Genomic DNA, 19,688 nt, shown 5'->3' with positions numbered 1-19,688 from the left:
CAAAATTGGATACTATAATAAAGAAGTTTACAGGACAGCAATTATCAATTTCAGGAAAAACTTTTGTAACAGTTGCAATAATTTTCCATGAAGGACCTACTGTTACTTCTGGACATTACACAGTTTATCTTAAATGTGAAAAAGGCTGGACACTGTGTAATGATTCCCAATTGATTTTCAAGCAACGTTTGCCTTTTGATTTAGCAAAGTCCTATCTAATCTTCCTGAAACCTAAATTTTAGAGAGACTTGGCAAGATCTGTACAAAACAATTTTACCATTTTATTGGATTACCATTGGAATTTTCAAAAAAAATGATTTTTCAAATTATCATTTGGCCTAATGGAAAGGTAACCAATTGTAATGTGGACTTTTTAAATTTTTAATGAAACTTTGGAAAACCAAAAATTTAGACAAAATCGGTAACATCTGCACAATTTAAATTTTGGAATGTTATTGGATTGCCATTGGAAATTTATTCAAAAAAGATTTTTAAAATTACTATTTGGCCATGAGGAAAGGTAAACAATTGTATTGTGGACTTATTTAATTATTAATTAATCTTTCGGAAACCAAAATGTTACAGAGAATCGGTGAGATCTGTACAATTTAAACTTTAGAATTTTATTGGATTACCATTGGAAATTTAATCAAAAAAGAATTTTAAAATTACTATTTGGCCTAAAGGAAATGGAACCAGATGTATTGTGGAGTTATTTGAGATATATTTTTGTGATTATACTTCTGAAACAAAAATGTCAGACGGTATTTTAAAGAAATAAGTATTGATATTAGATGATATTTTTTTAGAATATTATGCATTTCTATAATGTTATGTTTAAGTAAAAAGAGATTGTGGGCTTTTTTTATACAATCTTTGAGATTGTTATTTTTTTTTTGCCCGCTGTTAAATGATGAATGCAATTGCTTTCACAATTTATAGTGAAATGCAATATATTCTGAAAACAGCAAAAAAAAGGCAAAAAATTTTTGGGGAAAAATATGTAAATACGTGTACTGTGTTATATATTGATTTATTAAATATTAATACTTTTTTCTTTTTTTTCAGATTGTGAAAGAAAATTTTCAAAAAAAAACAACCATTTTTTCAAGTAATTTCAATTACATTTTAATTAAAAATTAAATTGTTGGGTGGGACAGGTAACTGAGAAATTAGAAGGTCTCTTTCTTCCACTTTATCTCAAAAAGATTTTTAGTATTTAGTTATTAATTCCTCAAGGATCTTGAGATGTGGTAATTGATTTTTAGTGTTTTTAAAAAAAAAAAAAAAAAAAAATACGCTTACCGTACGCGTACGGTAAAAAAAAAAAAAAAAAAAGTTTTAAAGAAAAAATAAAAAAAAGTTGAGAGGTAAGGTTGGCTCTTAAAAGAGCCGTTGTGTTCATGCAGGGACAGAGGAAAGGAAGTATGGGAACATTAGCTGGTTGGACATTTGTGCTGGTCTATTTTGTTGTTAATGAGGGGAACACTGGTCTCCCTATGAACAATTAGATCATGGCAAAATGAACACCGCATAGTAACCCTACCAAACCGAGGGTTCGTTTCCAGAGGATCAGAAAAAGGTGATTGTGCCCCCACAGATGAAGGGCTCTGCTGAGCTTCCGAAGAAGGACTCGGCTGAGCTGCTGTGGATGTGCTTGCTCGACTTACTGAAGGGTTGCCCCTAGTATGTCGTGCATGTGTCCTAGGATGCACATCCTCAAGGTGTCTCAACATAGTGTGATTCCCGAAGGAATACTTCTTGTTGGGATTACCTCGCGAAAGTACACGCTGGCACAGCTTGCAAGTCACCAAGGCAGCATTGACTTTTTTCTCACCCTCTGGAAAACTGAAATACTCCCATATGAAAGAGCTCTTCTGTTTCCTCTTTCTCTGCCTGATGGTGGTGCTGCTAGCCTCACTCTCAGTAGAAGAGTGCTGGTCTGCCATCGTATCACAAAGACAAGTCAGCTCCTTCTCCTAAGGGATCACAAGCAGAAATGAGGGGAATGGGTGTGGTGTAGGAGAGTTCTAGAACTGAAAGTAGTTTCAACCAATCAAAAGTTGTGTTTCATGATCACATGACCCACCGTGCGCGTATGTTACGCTTACGTTACGCTTACGGTGCGCTTACGGTGCGCTTACGGTAAAAGTGCGCATGCGCGTAAAAAAGACACGCGCTCGCGCGCATGCGCAAAACAGTCACTCCACAACACTTCCGCGTAACGTGCGCGTGTAGCGTACACGCCTACGCGCCCCACGCACAGTACGCGCAGCTACGCAAATTGCGTAACTATACGCAAACAGAGTAGATAAATTACGGACATTGCGTAAACCGTACGCTTACCGTACGCTTACCGTATGCGCACTAAAAAAAAAAAAAAAAAAAAAAAATATTTTCTATGTTATACTAATATATCTTACCTGTTTGGTAAAAAAAAAAAGAGAAAACTTGATATATTGCAGATTTTTTTTTTAAAAAACATAGTGTTTTAAGAGAATAAAAAGTAAAACAAAAAACTTGTTTTTTTAAAAAAAAAAAACACATTTAATATAAGAATTTATAATAAAAAAATCATACAAAATCAATAAAAAAAAATATGGGAATCACATATGTTATAGGTAAGAATTAGCATTTAAAAAACCATACAAATTCACTGAAAAAACCATGGGTTTCACACACGTTATAGTTAGAAATTAGCATTTAAAAAACCTTGCAAATTCACTGAAAAAACCATAGGTTTCACACATGTTATAGTTAGGAATTAGCATTTAAAAAACCTTGCAAATTCACTGAAAAAAACATAGGTTTCACACATGTTATAGTTAGGAATTAGCATTTAAAAAACCTTGCAAATTCAGTGAAAAAACCATAGGTTTCACACACGTTATAGTTAGCTGGACATTTCACTCGTAAAAAACCAATGAAATTTCCCCGTTATAGTTAGTTAAGCTAACTATAACTCGCGCGCCCGCAATGCACTGCTGATGACGTCACATATTACATCACTCATGACATGATCAGTGACATCACTCATGACATCACTGATGACATCTCAAATGACATCACTGATGACATCACTGATGACATCATCCAGTGAATGTGTGTTTTTCTGAAAATTAAATATGTTTTATATATGTATATCTCAAGGTCGATGGAAGAATAAATGAGTATATAAGTGTCTAAATGGATGATTTGTTTTTGAAAAATTGATTGTATTACTGACTGATTAAGTGTATCTTATTGAATACATGGATAAGTGAGTAATGTTTAAATGTGTAAATACCTGTATCAGTCTCTCACTTTGTGTATAAGTGGCTGCATGGGTTGGTGAGCAGCTACATGAGTGTCTATATAGGTTATTAGTTGGTTTTTTGAGTATCAGTATGAGTGTCTGAGTGTCTGTATGGTTCGGTGGGGGGTATTACGTAGTGCATAAGTGCATGAATGAGTGACTCACTGTTTGTATGTGTTGAAGACAGCATATGTGCAGGACTGTATGGGTGGAAGAGTGTGTGTATGGGTGTGTTAGTGAGTGAATGGCTGTCTCAATAGTGTCTTTATGAGTAACTACATATGTTTTAAACTAGTATATGTGACTATTGGTGTATATAAGTGAGTGTATGTGAGAGTGAGAGATTGAAAGAGTTCCTGTATGAATAAGTATGTGTTTCTATAAGTGATTGTTTAAAAGACTAAGTATGTGTAAATTTCCATAGAAGTAAGTGTGGTGGTGTGTGTATAACTGTATATGCAAATAAATGTATGTTTGATTCTTTATTAGCATGAGTAACTATGTGTGTGAGTAACTCTATGGATGAGAGGCATTGTGTTACAGGATGTATAGGTGTATGAGTACATATGATGTGTGAGTACACGAATGAGTGACTGTACAGGACTGTTGGTGAATGAGTGGATGTTTTTGTGGATCTTAGAATTATTGAAGAGGTTGTTGTAATTGGTATTGGTATGTCCATTTTTTTGAAAATTTCAGTCTCTATTTTTGAATGTGTGTATCAAAGGTTATATTTGGGGGAGAGGAGGTCTACCACTCTATCACATGGATGATGTCATCAGTGATGTCATCAGTGATGTCATTTGAGATGTCATCAGTGATGTCATGAGTGATGTCACTGACCATGTCATGAGTGATGTAATATGTGACGTCATCAGCAGTGCATTGCGGGCGCGCGAGTTATAGTTAGCTTAACTAACTATAACGGGGAAATTTCATTGGTTTTTTACGAGTGAAATGTCCAGCTAACTATAACGTGTGTGAAACCTATGGTTTTTTCACTGAATATATATATATATATATATATATATATATATATATATATATATTATCTACTACCATAGGAAATCCGCAACATTCTATTTGGAATAACTTTGGCGCCGGTTCACGAATCCTCGTGAAATTTTCAAAATAGGTGGGGCGCTCCGCTCCTACCCTGAAAGTCTCGGGGGGATTCGTCAAGCGGGGGCTGAGAAAAAAGGGGGGTCCCAAAACGCGTTTTCCCCATGCAATTTTCCATAGGGACCTTTAGTCCAAGGTACAGCCCGAACGGCTGAACAGAATTACTTGAAATTTGGCAAAGAGGTAGTCCTTAGGTCAGGCATGTGCCTTTTGCATATATGGTGTCAATCTGTTCAGTAGTTCCTGAGAGAATCAAAAGTAAAATCACATACATATCTGGGCGGAGCCTAACCACACATCTCATCGTGAGATCTGATTGGCTGTCAGCACTTCATCCAAGAAGTGTTGGCAGCCATCTTGGGACCAATATACATGATAGCATCTCATTAAAAAGCATTGCAGTTAATAGAAGGCTTTAAGACTTTAGTTACATTATAAATCATTTGTTGATGGTACCATACTCATTTTAGGAATTGTGGCGTGTTCTAAGGTCATTTTACCATGTGAGAAAGCCTTCTGCTGGGATAGCATGAATCATGTTTGAGAGAAAACTATTTTCTCATGCTTTTCCCACAGAGGTTTGGAAGGTGATCTATAAACTAAACTGCGAGCATATTTTCTGTAAATTCACATTATCTTTCTCAGTCATGTGAGAATGAAGTCTGACATTCTCAGTAAAACATGCGCATCCAACAAGGGCAGAGACTAGCAGTTGATTCCTTTGTGTTCTACTGCAGCTTCCCAGAGTGTTATAAAGAACAACTAGAGCGCTAACAGTCCTACTTATGACAAACGTATTGCACACCTGAAGCCATCTTGATTGGAATAAATTGGTAACTCTTAAAACATTTAATTTAAAAGGGAACACAATGAGGGGGTTCATTTTGACACAGAAAGTATGATTAGTGCTGCAGAAAGAAAAATTAGGGCACATTTTGAGTGACTTCTCAAATCCTCTTCTATTTCATTAAACAATTCTGACATGCAGACTGAAAAATGCACTTTCAATACCAGCAGCAGACTTCCCTAGTGAGCAGTAGCTTTACTAAAGTGATATAATGGGCAACTAGAGTGCTAACATTCAGAATGTATGGCAAAGGTGTGACACATCTGAATGCCTTCTTGATGGAACCAAAGTAAAAACACTGAAAGTATTTCCTACCGAGGAGACTGCAGTAAATGAGGAAATTAGGAAACTTCATAACAAATAAATCTCCCAAGATGGCCACCAGAGACAAATAAATTTTAGTTGTAGACAGGGGGAGATGAAGTGATTTGATCAGAATCATAGAATGTCGAGCTGAAGAAGAAACTCCAACCTAGTTCCCCTGTTGCAAAATCTGCAGCTCTGGAAGTAACACCACATCCTCTCCCCTAAGTGCAACATTTAATCAAGTGGTCAACTGGATAAAAAAACATAAAGATAACAAATAATTTAAAAGTGCTTTGTCGCTATTTGAAAACTCAGAAAATATGTCCTCATTTTAGTTTTTTAGAGCACTAACCATAATTTTGATGCCAATAAGACCCTCTCATATATGTAATTTCTAAAGGAAATGCTCTAGGTATTACAGTTTTGATTACATCAAGATGACGTCAGACGTTCCACACTTTTGTAATAAATATAGAATGTTAGCAATCTAGTTGTTCATTAGGATACTGTTGAGAGGCAGATGCCAGGGGCACGGACTCTGAAAATTGAAGGCAGGTAGGAGGGTGCAGAGGCAACAATGTGACCACACTGGGGGCAGTGGCAGCACAACAGACTATGGAGGGCAGTGGAAAGGGGGGCAGGGGCAACAAACCAACAATACAGGACTGGCAAGAGAGGCTTTGGCAATATAATAGACCATTAGGGGCAGAAGGAAGAGGCAGTGGTAGTACAACCATACATGCCAACAGACCTGATTCAGTCAGGAACCGTCCAATGATTTTAAGCTCAAATGGGCTTTATTTGATCTGTCTCCTGTCTACAATCTCCTCTTTTTCAATGTAACTCAAAGGGGAAAATACCCCAGTTTTTTTCATAATTTCCCTCTTACCAAGTCCAAAATGTTTGCAAGTATGGTACATTGGATCATGGAAGGCAGGAGGAATTGGGGTAGGGACATGGACTTGGATAACAGAGGACAGGAGGGACATGAAGAGGTGCACCAAACTGACCCTGCAGGGCATGCATCAGGGTTTGCAGCAGCACAATACACCACACAGGGCATGCGGGACAGGAGTGCAGCACAACAATCCATAGAAAGCAATAGGGAGGGGACAGGACCATACACATGGGCAACAGAGAACAGAGGGGAAAGAGGCAATGGTAGCTAGCTGACCATAATGGACAGACAGGAGAGAAAGCTGCAGCATAACAGACCTTAAAGGGTAGGAGGGACGGATCAGGGGCATTACAATGGAACAGACAAGCCAGGAGGGAGGGAATATGGATCTGCACATGGAAACAGAGAGCTGGGGGCAAGGGGGCAGGAGCAGCAAGATGACCATGGAGGTCAGGCAGGATGGGCACTAGAAGCAAGACACACCATGGAGAGCAACAGTGAGACTATGATGGCATACACACAGACCATGGAGGGAAGGTGGGAGGGGGTCAGGGGCAGCTAGCTGACCACACAGGGAAGGTGGGAGAGGCCGTGGCAGCACAGAAGACCATGCATGGCAAGCGGGAGGGTTAGTGGCAGCACAATGGCTATGATGGGCAAGAAGGAGGGTGCAGGGGCATGCACAAAGGATCATGGAGGATAGAAGGGAGGGTCAGGACCTGGGCACAGACAAGAGAGTTCAGGGGAAGGGGCCTCACAACAGACCGTGCGGGGCAGGCAGGAAGAGCAGTTGCAGCGCAACAGACCAGGGAGGGCAGAAGGGCGTGGCAGTAAAATGGACCATAGAGGACAGGAGGAAGGGGATAGGGTCATGGAATGTGGACAGGCAGGGTGGTGGTGGCAGGGACAGGTTACAATCATCTGACAATGCTAGGAAGGTGGGAGGGGAGTGGCAGCTCAACAGAACACTCAGAGTAGATAGGAGTGGCAGGTCCATGGAACATGGTGGGCAAAAAGGATGGAGCAGGGGCATGCACAAAGACATCGGAGGGCAGGGGGAAGGAGAATAGGGGCAGCAAGCTAAGCACAGAGACTAAGCAGGAGGTCAATGATGGGGCACAGAATTGGGCAATGGAGGGCAGAAGGAGTGTACTGGTACATTATGCTAAATGGAGGGCAGTGGCAGCACATCAGACCATGCATGGCAGGAGGCTAGTCCATGGATTCAGACAACAGAGGATAGGGAGGAGGTGGATGGGGCAGCAAGCTAACTTTCAGAGAAGGCAGGTATTAGGAACTTTATTGTTTTTAAAATGTGTGTGTGTGTGTGAACTACTTAAAATATGAACAAGTATGCAGCATAATCTCACTTTTATTCAGGTAGAAGAGGACGTTTGTGACTGTGACTCCGGGCTCACTTGGCAGAAACACCCCCTGACCCTCCACCGCCATCGCAAAATGTAATGCCCGTGAAAAGGGTAGGTGAACGCAGTGTTATGTAGAATATAGTCCTGAGAGCACGATTGAAAATGAAAACTAGATATAGTGTATGTTATAAACTATGCACCAAAAAGTGTGATTTAAGATGAACCGGGGCGTGAAATATAATATGCAATACATTGTGCGCAATGGCAGATTCATTGGAGAGCACGAGATAGAATAGGCACTAGTGCGTGCTATGCGATATGCACCTTGTAGTGTAATATGCACAGGGCAGTGTTGTGTAACCTAACTAGTCTCTAAAGTTGTAATATAAAATATGTGCTGGGGAGTGTAACGTTGCATATGCACTGTGACCCCAGATTGTAATATGTATGGCATAGCGCTGTGCGTTATAACATAGGCATCGAGGAAGGCACGTTAGATGGGGCAATATAACCCGTGCGAAGGGGCTTACAGAGGAGGTCATGCTAATTACAGGGGGACCCCAATGCATAGCGTTCCCTAGTGTATGTAGGTGTTTTCACTGTATTTTAAGTGTCTTTTAACAAATCACTGGCCCTAGGACTGTTTAGTCAGACTCAGTTACCACCAGTATCCATCTGAAAAAGTTGAGGGTACAGGATGATTTTGCAACCAGGCTTCTTTCTGCTCTTCTGTTTGTTCTTTCTGCACGTTATCCTTATTCCTGCACTTTTCTTCGTCTTTGAGGACTTCTGTTGCTTCTTTCTGCATTTATCTTTTTTCTTTCTGTGCGTTTTTTTCTTCTTTCTTCACATGTCCTATCTCTGTAGGCATAGTTAGAAATTAGCATTTAAAAAACCTTTGAAATTCACTGAAAAAACCATAGGTTTCAGGCATGTTATAGACATTTCCTTGTGGTCAATTACACATCTGTAGTATGGTATATACACTAGACATTTACCCAACGAGGTAGCACTTACCAATTAACCACTGGAAATTACTCCAGTTTGGTAGACCTTTTCTGCAAAACTGTGGATTATTATTGGATAAAACAGCTGTTGAGATTATGCTCTAACTCAGTCACTCACAGCTGTTGACACACCCACAAAGACACTCAGACACCCATTTACATACCTCTTCAGCCACTCTCACATCCACTCAAAGACCCACACAGCCACTCACACATGTACTCACATACCCATATATTCACTCACACCCCCACAAATCCACTCACACACCTACTGAGACCCACACAGCCACTCACATATCCACTTACTGACCTATTCAGCCATTCACACACCCACTCACAAGGGTTATAGTTTACAGCTTTGAAATTCACTAAAAAAACCAAGGTTACTGGGATGTTATAGTTAGGAAATAAAATGCAAAAACCCATAGAAACTTACTTAAAAAACCAAAGGTTACAGTGATGTTATAGTTAGAAAAATAGAACTAAAAAAAACTTAGAAATTCATCGTAACACCACAGGTTGCAGGGACATTATAGTTAGGCTTAGATTTTACATACACAATAATAAGGAAATTCAGCAGTTATAGTTACCTGAACTAATTATAACAATGCACTGCTTTTGGCCTCACATATCACTCCTGACATGGTCAGTGACATCACTGATAAGACATCTCAAACTGTATCACTGATGACATCATCCACAGAACCACTAACATACCCACTCACATACCCACACAGCCACTCACCCTCCTACTCACACACCCATACAATCACTCACACACCCAGTCACCCACCTACACAACCACTCACATACCCACACAACTACTCACACACCCAGTCACAGATCAATACAACCACTTACACAACCTCTCACACAACCACTCACAAACCCACAGGTAGTCAGACATCTATTCACATACCCACACAACTACTTACATACCCATAAACCACTCACACACCAAGACAACCACTCACACATCCATACAACCACTTAAACAGCCACTCACACACCTAGAAAACCACTCACAAACCCATTCACAGACTAATGCGGCCACGTACATATCTATACAACCACTCACACACCCACTCACATACTCATACAGCCACTCAGATACCCACTCATACACTGATACAGTCACATACCCACTCAGGTGACATATGTTAGAAACTGTTTTAGACATATGGAGGGGGAACATGCGGCCACCTCATCCCCTGGGCCCAGACATATAAAAGAAGGGGATGGGAGGCTGTGTGGCCCCCTCCCCAAGATGAATTTGGCCCCAGGAACTCCATCCCCTGGTGTCCAAACTTTCAAATAATTGGGAGGGGGCATTTGGCCCCACTCCTGGGCTGATTTGGGCCCGAGGACCCCATACCCCGGGCCAGGTGTGATTTAAAAGGGGGACATGCAGTCCCCTTCCCCGGCCCAGCTTTGGCTGCAGGGACCCCATCCCTGGTGCCCGGCCATGCATTGAGAGGGAAGGAGGGCCACACGGCCCCCCTCTCTTAGCCATTAGGCCATAGGGTCCCCAGGGCCAGCTCATATGCTATGTGCTGGGATGCCCACCCCAGGACATAGCAGTTTCATAATTGCCTGCACTGGACTGTGCAGGGAAACATGTTTGCTCTTGCTTGGTAGGAGCCATTTTAAACCTCCCACCAAGAAAGAGCAAACATGAAGTCTGCTTTCAGCTGATGAGGGCTTTACAAATGCTCCCGCACACTGGAAGCAGATTTCAGATCTGTCCCCCTGTCCACAGTTGGGAAACCTGAGAAATTCACTAAAAAAACATAGATTACATGGTCTTATAGTTAGGTCCGGATTTCATACACACAAAACCATAGACATTCAGCAGTTATATTTATAGTTATACCAAGTAATTATAACTAGTACCCTAAGGTAACTATAACTCACACCCCCACCATGAACTGCAAATTGCCCCACATTTTACATCACTCAGAATATCTTCTTTAGCACCATTTATAATATAACTACAATATTTGCTGGAAAATTAATAATGAGAAAGCTGTCCTCAGTGGAGGCACGAGTTATAGTTACCTTAAGGCATGAGCTATAGTTACTTGAGATAACTGTAACTCTAACTGTTGAATTTCTAAGTTTTGTGTGTGCAAAATCTGAAGCTAGCTATAACTTCCCTGTAACCTTTGTTTTTTGTGAATTTCGAAGGCTAGTTTTTTTCAGTGCATTTCTACATTTTTTAATGCTATTTCCTAACTGTAATGTCCCTGTAACCTTTATTTTTTTCAGTATATATGCACCACACATGTATGCAAAAAACATTAAAATCTCAAGCAAAAAGTGCAGTGCAGCAAAGTCCATGTGCCAATAAAGTATGGAGTGTACTGTGCAAAGGATCAACACATAAAGTGCTGATATGCTATCTGAGGTTCATAGGCCACTCTATTATACACATTTGGTTTGCTAAAGTATGCTGGAAAAACACTATTTAAAACTCAAATATATTCATTGATCACTAATGGTGTCATGAGATGAACTAAATATGTTAAAGGAATTATGTGTTTCATATTAAGCTGGATATGTTATAAACAATCTACCGGGTCATAATTAGATCACTAGTTTTCATGATAATACATCCTCACTTGCTCTCTTTTTCTTGACAAATCTCTCCTTAGTTCTTCCAGCATATGCTCCAGAAGAAGAAACATGTGCAATGGTCTTTTGGCCCTGTGTCATCCACTTTGTATGACCTTTCAGAGATAGATTCATGGGATGAAGATCTCTCATTACTGGAGCTTGTTGTCTCTGCCAAGAAAAGAGAGGTATGAATGGAGTCTCTTCCTTTCACTGTGCATTAATGCATCTCAAGTTATTAGTAGAATATTTGGTTTCACACATTTGTTAACTTTAAGAAGGTTAGAAATTTCAAAAAACACACCTAGTTTGCAAATAAAAAAGATTTACAATATCATGTGCACTAGTTGTATACCAATGGATAGAGTTAATGTATTTGATCCCTCATTACAGGTAGCCTCTTGATTCCAATAGAAACTATGAGATGCATACTGTTTTTGAAGATCCTATTTTCTTTTTTTTTTTTTTTTTGAAACCGTTTATTGCAATCTCAAGAATATACAAGTATGGGCCTACAACCTTCCGGCCGGCCGCTAGAATGACAGGAGCATCTGACATACGTACAAAAACACTTGGCGTTGCAGAGAAGCAAAATCAGGAGGTATCAGCGTCGTGGGCCACATCACTCTGACCCCACAATACGGTTTCATTTTATACAAACAACACAAAAACCACACCCGCAAGGCAACCCGCAATCGAAAGTAACAGCACGTGCTCCCCGAATAGGGGACCCCAGCCATCCACAGGAGTCTAAAGAGGGGAAGGGGAACAGATCGAGGACTGGGGGAACTCCGTGCTCGGGGCTAGGGAAAGGAGTCAACTAAGGGGACGGGGCTGGTGAGGCCGCAGGCAGCAGTGGTGGCGCGCAGATACCCCCGCGGTAGGCGTTCCAGGGGCCCCATACTTTCACCCATGCCCCAGGCTTACCCCTCGCCACATACACCACCTTTTCTCGAAACATGCACCAATCCATGTGTTCTTTCCAGGCCGACACCGCCGGGGGCCTCTGGGATCCCCACAGTTGAGCAATGTCACGCTTAGCTATCATATATCCCAGAGTCACCCATCGCGTCTGCGGAACCGAGTAGTCAGTTGGTTCCCACACATTCAGCAGGCATCTCCTCGCTTCAGGTAGCAGCGCGACATGCGTAACCACTCGCAGGACCTCATGCACACCACGCCAGAATCGCTCCACCTTCGGGCATTCCCACAAAATATGCAAAAAAGTCGCCAAAGCGCCACACCCACGCTTACACAACCCATCCTCAGCATAGCCCATACGCAGAAGCCTTGGCCCCGTCATGTAAACCCGATGGAGTATCTTAAGCTGGACGAAGCGAAGGCGAGCCGGTATGGCCACCTCCTTCGGAGAGGCCACCGCGGAAATCCAGTCTTCGTCGTCCAACTCCAGCCCGTTGGCAACCCAAGCCTCGCGGAGGCCAGTCAGCAAGCCCGAGCGGTCATTAATCAATTTTTTGTAAATAAGGGAGATCGTGCTGTCCGGAACGTGGCCATCCAGCACTCTATCCTCCAGGGGGGAAGACTCCGGGATGGAGGCGACGTCTGGGAAGACTGAGCCCAGCGCGTGACGGACCTGCAAGTACCGAAAGTATTCACTGCCCTGCAGCTGAAACTCCGTCTGCAGCGCCTCGAATGTTTTAAATCCCCCCCTCGTCCAGAGGTCCCCCACTTTACTGATGCCGATCGTGTCCCACTTCTCGAAGCCCTTCGAGGTCCACAGGGAGCCCAATCTCTCAGACGCGTACAACGGTGATGCCCGGGTCAAACGGTCCTTCCACCCCATAGCTGCGTTAGCCGCGTGCCATACGCGTACCATGACACGCGTAGGTCCCGTCAGGCGGGGTCCGGGCGCGCCAGAGTAGAGCGCTCGATTATAGTCGCCACCAGGCAGGAGCATCTTGTCCATTTCAAATGCCGGGTTTAAGGCGGGCCCGTAAAGGCCATGATTAATTGCAGCTAGCTGGGAGGCCCAGTAATACCGTTTAATATCCGGGAGGGCAATCCCCCCGTCGTACCATGGGAGCGTCAACTTCGCCAGGGCAATACGCGGCCTCCCGTCCCAGAACAGGCGGCGCTGTAGACTCTCCACCTCACGGAAGTAGCGCGCCGGGACTAAATCCATAGTATTCTGGAGAGCGTACAGGAAGCGTGGCAACGACATCATCTTAAACAATGCCGCCCGGCCGAGCGGCGAAAGCGGCAGGCGCCGCCAGCGCGCGACGTCCTCCTTCAAGCGCTGGAGGGGGGGAAGCAAATTCCGCTCGTAGCGGGCCTCCGGGTCCAGAGTAATGTAAACCCCCAGGTACCGAAACCCCTGTGAGGCAATCTGGATCGGACAGCCCCGCGGGAGGACGGGAGCCTCCCCGGAAAGCACATACACACATGATTTAGCCCAGTTGATGACAAGGCCTGAGTTGCGGCCGAATGAGCGCAAAACATCAACCAGGACAATCAGTGATTTACGCGGGGAGGCTAGGTACAAAAGGATATCGTCAGCGTATAGGGACACGCGGTCCTCATACTCGGGGGTCCAACGGAGACCACGGATGGAAGGGTGCCACCGCAGCCACTCCGCCAGGGGTTCCAAGGCCAGCGCGAACAGGAGCGGCGACAAGGGACAGCCCTGTCGCGTGCCCCGTCCCAGCTCGAATGGGACCGATACTCTTCCATTCACCACCACCTGCGCCAATGGGCCCGAATACAACAATTTGACCCAGCTGATGAACCCCGGGCCAAATCCAAACTTCGCCAGCATAGCCCAGATGTATGGCCACTCGAGCGTGTCAAACGCCATGGTGGCGTCTAAGGACGCCAATATGGCCGGCTCCCGCACAAACGGGATACGCGCGAGCACCCCGTGCAAGCGCCGCAGATTAAGGGCCGTATTGCGATGGGGAATAAAGCCGGACTGGTCTTGGTGGACCAAATCGCCCACCACGCCGACCAGCCGGTTGGCTAGCACCTTGGCGAGGATTTTGGGCTCCGCATTCAAGAGCGAGATAGGCCGGTAGGATGTAACCCGGTCTCGAGGTCTCCCTTCCTTGTGGATCACCACGATTGTAGCCAGACGTTGGTCCGGCGGGAGGGAGCCCAGCGAGTGGGCCGCCAGGAACATCGCACGGAGGTGGGGTGCCAGTACATCCGGTCGCAGCTTATACAACTCGACAGGGATACCGTTCGGGCCCATGGCCTTGCCGGATGCGACCGAGCGTATGGCGAGGGCAATTTCGTCGGAGGTAGGAGCGGCATCTAACGACACCCTGTCTTCCACCGAAAGGGAAGGCAGCGCGATATCCCTAAGCAGGGCATGGGAATCCTCCTCCGAGCAGGGAGAAACCGGGGAATACACCTCGCGGAAATAATCCGCGAAACAAGAGACAATGTCTTCTGGCTCGGTGACACGCACACCATCCATCCTCTCAATCAGCGGGACCACACGACTCGCTCTCTCCTTTTTATCCAACCATGCAAGCAGTTTACCAGCCTTATCACCCACATCATACAGTCGCCCCTGTTGCTCTCTATAGAGGCCCCTGGCCGCCTCCGTGACGAGGGCCCTGTAGGCCGCCTGCTTAAGTTGTAGGACATGTAGTGCAGCATCTGTAACCCCACCCTCTAGATCACCCTCCAATTCAGCGATTTCGGCCTCCACCCGGGTCACCTCCTCCTGCTCGCGCCTCCGGGCATGGGAAATAAAGGAGAGGGCCTCCCCTCTAAGAACTGTTTTGAAGGCTTCCCACAGGGAGATAGCCGAAGGGACGGACCCCACATTCTCATCGAAATACCGCTGCAAGGATTTAATCAAATCAGCGCGAATAGTGGGGTCGCGCAGGTACCAGGCATTGATTGGAGCAACCCTGCCCTCCCCCCTCGGGAAGACATCAACGTGCAACAGGAGCGGGGAGTGATCTGAAATACCCAGCGCCAAATGGCGCACCTCTCCTACCCTCCCAACATAGGCCGCAGGGACAAGGACATAATCAAGCCGTGAGAGGCTACCATGGGCACCCGAGTGGAAAGTGTACTGCAGCTGCGTGGGATGTTTTAAGCGCCAGCAGTCCACCAATCCCAGTGTATCTAAGAAGCCGGACAGCCACGCCTGCGCCCGGGGAGGTCCCTAGGGGGGTGACGATCCACGGTCCCAGAAACCACCGCATTGAAGTCCCCCCAACCACCAGAAGCCCCCCCGGAAGGTCAAGGAGGAGGCGCCCTAGGTCTGCAAAAGTCGTAGACTGTAACCCCGGTGGGACGTACACTGATACAAAGACAACTACTTTACCCTCCATTCTCCCCACTAAAACAGTGTAGCGTCCCCTCTCATCATGGCGCACCTCGTCTATTTCCAACGGGAGCGAGTTCTTCACCATGATGCCCACCCCCCGTGAGCCCGACGTGAAGCCCGAGTGGGCCACCAAGCGATAGCCACGCCGATTCATGGCACAATAGGAATTACCAATAAGGTGTGTCTCCTGCAGAAAGACCACATCCGGCGAAAGTCGTTTCAAATACTGCAGGACCACACCTCGCTTAATCCTATCCCCCAGTCCGTTAACGTTCCAGGACAATAAAGTCAGGTCCCTACCCCCCATCACATACAGAAGCCATCATTCGTCCCCCCGAGAGCACCTTAAAAACACCAATACAATAAAGGGTTTGCCTTGCGGTAAAAACGAACAACACCCCACCCCAACCCACCCATCCCAACAGAACTCCCCCCTCCCTGCACCCCTGCATGAGCCCAAACAGCCCCCCCAAAGTGCAGTGTGCCTGTCGCCCCATGAATGATTAAACTAACTAGTCCCCCAGAGGAGGAGGGAGAGCCCCCAAGAGACCCCGTACCACCTCCACAGGAGGGAGACTTAACGAACAGTCAAAAATGACGACAATGTTGTCCAGAGCGAGGCCTACTATTAGTCCCTCAGTCCTGATCCGGCGAGCCCTCCCCTCCAACCGCGCCCCCCCCACCCCCCCGGCCCCGATCCCCGGGCAAGGAGTCCAACCAGTCCCCGGCCGCCTCGGGACGATCAAAAAAGTGCGTGCGGCCATCCACTTCCACCCGCAACTTAGCTGGAAAAAGCATCGCATACTTGAGGTTCAAGTCCCGTAGACGACGTTTGACTCCGAGAAAGCTCAGTCTCTGCTTCTGGACCGCTGGGGTGAAATCAGGATAGAAGTTTACGTCCATATTGTCAAGTCTGACCGGTCCTTGTTGCCTAGAAGTCTGAAGGATAGCGTCTCTGTCCCGAAAGTTGAAAATCCGGGCAATGAGAGGCCTCGGAGGGGCTCCGGCCTTAGGTCTTCCTCCGGGAACCCTGTGGGCACGTTCCACCGCAAAGAATTTACTCAGCCCCCGGGGCTGGAGATGGGTGAGAATCAGGTCCTCCACAAACAGGTCCGCCGCCGCCTCCTCACGTCCCTCCGGCACCCCGACAATGCGGACATTGTTCCTCCGGGCCCGACCCTCGGAATCCTCCAGTCGACGATCCATCAGGGCGCTCGCCTGGCCAAGCCGGCGCACCTCCTTTTGGAGGGCCGCCACGTCCGCTGTAAGGCCCGAGGTGGTGTGGGCCAAAGAATCGACCCGGTCATTGGTCTTGGATAAATCAGCCCTCACCAGGCCAACATCCACGTGGACCGAGTCAATCTTTTGCGCCAGTGTGTCAAAGCGCTGGTCCACCGAGGCCTTCATCTCGGCGATAGCGCCCATGACATCTCGCAGGGTCAGATCCGCGGGCAGCGCAGGAGCATCAGTCGGGCCCTCAGGGGACCCACGCGGCACCTCGGGAGATCCCTTCTGGAGGGTGTAGCGGTCCATGCTGTTGGACTGATGGGCTGCGCCACGGCGGGTCAATTTCACCTTTGCCCGGTCGCCATCTTGCTTTGTGGACATGGTTTCAGTCCCCAAATCGTGCCAATCACCTCGGAAAAAGCCGACAAACCAGTTCACGGGCTCCGGGGGGGGGCAACCACAGGTCCGCAGGACGGATCACAGCCGGCGGGCCAGCAGGGCACCCCAACGAGGCCACACCACCGCACACCGCCCCGCAACCCAACCTCGCCTACACAGCAAGGAGGGTGCAAAAGCGAAAGTGAAAGTGCGGGGTACGCGAGTCGCCCAGCCCTGCCCGCCGCTGTTGATCACTTTGTCTCCGGATCGCCCTGCAACTCCAATCCGGGGGGCCGGCGTGGAGAAGGCCGCAAACCTCAATCGGTGCTCCCGCCGGTGTCCGAGGTCCAATTTGGAAGCGGAAAACGGGTGTCACCTCAGCTCGGGCTCACCAACACAGTCCCCTCATCTAGAACAGGATATTTTCAGGATTTATGTAGGAGGTCACGGAGGTCCTCGGGAGCCTCGCACCTACGCGGCCATCTTGGTTGCGCGCTAGGCTCCTCCTCCGAAGATCCTATTTTCATGCAGAGATTTTGATTGCTTGAAGCAGCTAAAATTTCTGTGCAGAGGAAAACAATGAATTACTAGGAGTATCGGACAGAGATTTGCTGATTCCCTTGGTAATTCCTTATTTATAAGTGAACCTTCAGGGCCCAATGTGTAATTGCATGAACTTTGCACCCGCCCTAGTTACAAATTCCCTCTGTATCAGTAATTCCAAGGGTGAGAAAAAGCTGGGCCATTTTTTGGGCCACTAGTAATGAGGTCCGTAATTTGCATATCACTCAATCACTCTAAATACTAATTAACCTAAGGGCTCTGTGTGGATATACACACTTTAACTGGCTCATCACTGATACAACTGATGGTACTTCAAGAGATACAAAATTAGTGTAGAGGTGGACTGGCCCATAGAGAAATTTAACAATATGACAGCCTAGTAGATGTTGGCAGGAAAGTACTGAATGATACATGTCTAACACTGGATCTGTCGTAGGCCCGGGTTTGAGTCAGGTGGGGCAAAATTACCACATCGAGTTCTGCTCAGCCAGATTCTGAGGGAGGTGATGATCCCACACCAGATTTACAGAGATTTCTGAACACCAGACCTGATTTTGCTGAGCAGTATTTCTGCCTGGTAAAACTGCATGAGGTTTTGGCTACACTGTTCATTCCCTGGTAAGGATGTGAGTCTCGTGATATATTTTTTTTTTAACATTTCTGTTTATTAAACATACATATTTGACAATACAGATACCGTTTGAGAGGAGGTGAATCAATCCACATGCACAATTTTAAACAATTTATAAAAGGTCTAGCATAAGGAAACAACATATTCAAGGTTCAAGAGACTCTTCTATTCAGAAAACGACAGGAGGGTTACATATATTTCCTCAATACACATTCCATTTCTTCCAAACAGCCTACCATTTTTGGGGACAACGCCATGCTGTGTATACAGTTTTTTCCCTAAACATGCACCAGTCCATGTCTGTTTTCCACTTCACAATTCTGGGCTGTGATGTCGCCTCCCACAACTGCGCAATGTTTTGTTTTGCTATATTAAATCCCCAGGTAGACCATATTTTGTCTTTACTGGTTAAATCGGTTGGTTCCCATACATACAGGAGGCACCTTTTAGCTTCAGGATAGACAGCCATCGCCAGCACCTCACTCATGATGTCATGCACCATGCGCCATTACATTTGGACGTGCTCACACTCCCATATGATATGCATAAAGGTGCCCAGTTGATTAAAATATCTTCTACACTCTCCCCCCTCTACCCTTCCCATGCAAACCAAACGGGGTCCATTGACGTGTACTCTGTGCAGTATTTTGAGCTGAATGAGACGCAGTCTTGCAGAAGTTGCCACCTTCCTCGGGGAGGCCACTGCCTCCTGCCATTCTTCATCGTCCATTTCCAGCCCGTCTCCCACCCATTTCTCCCTCATCTGTGTAAGGGGATCTAGGGAGCTGTTTATTAACTTTTTATAGGTCAGGGAGACCGCTTTCTTAGGTAGGTATTCATCTAACAGCCTGTCCTCTAAAGGCGAGGCTTAAGGGGAGAGCAGCCTTTCCCCAAATGTTTCCCCAACGCATGCTGAATCTGGAGGTACCTGAAGTACGCAGAGTTGGTCAATTCGTACTCCTACTGAAGTGCTGCAAACGTTAATATATCGCCCTTCACCCAAAGGTCTCCAATCTTCGAGGTCCCTATCAGATCCCAGTTGCTGAACCCTTTTGTATTTCCCAGAGTAGCCAGCTATTCCGAGTCCCACAGTGGAGTTGCCAGTGTAAGTTTCCGCTATCACCCTAGAC

At 45.9% G+C, this 19,688-nt stretch overlaps 1 protein-coding gene across 1 annotated transcript in view; it reads left to right on the top strand.

Moving 5' to 3' along the window:
- The window catches only part of LOC146856926 (transient receptor potential cation channel subfamily V member 6-like), a 288,989-nt gene that overhangs the window by 94,588 nt on the left and 174,713 nt on the right, over positions 1 to 19,688 (top strand). The window contains exon 7 of the mRNA XM_085646781.1: positions 11,497 to 11,643. Within this exon, the coding sequence (XP_085502907.1) occupies positions 11,497 to 11,643 (147 nt within the window). The remainder of the gene's footprint in view (positions 1 to 11,496; positions 11,644 to 19,688) is intronic.

Source organism: Triturus cristatus, chromosome 3_2 (assembly GCF_964204655.1).
Source record: "Triturus cristatus chromosome 3_2, aTriCri1.1, whole genome shotgun sequence".
Lineage (NCBI taxonomy): Eukaryota > Metazoa > Chordata > Amphibia > Caudata > Salamandridae > Triturus > Triturus cristatus.
The sequence above is the reverse complement of the archived record's forward strand: the minus strand, read 5'-3'. Positions and strand labels throughout refer to the sequence as shown.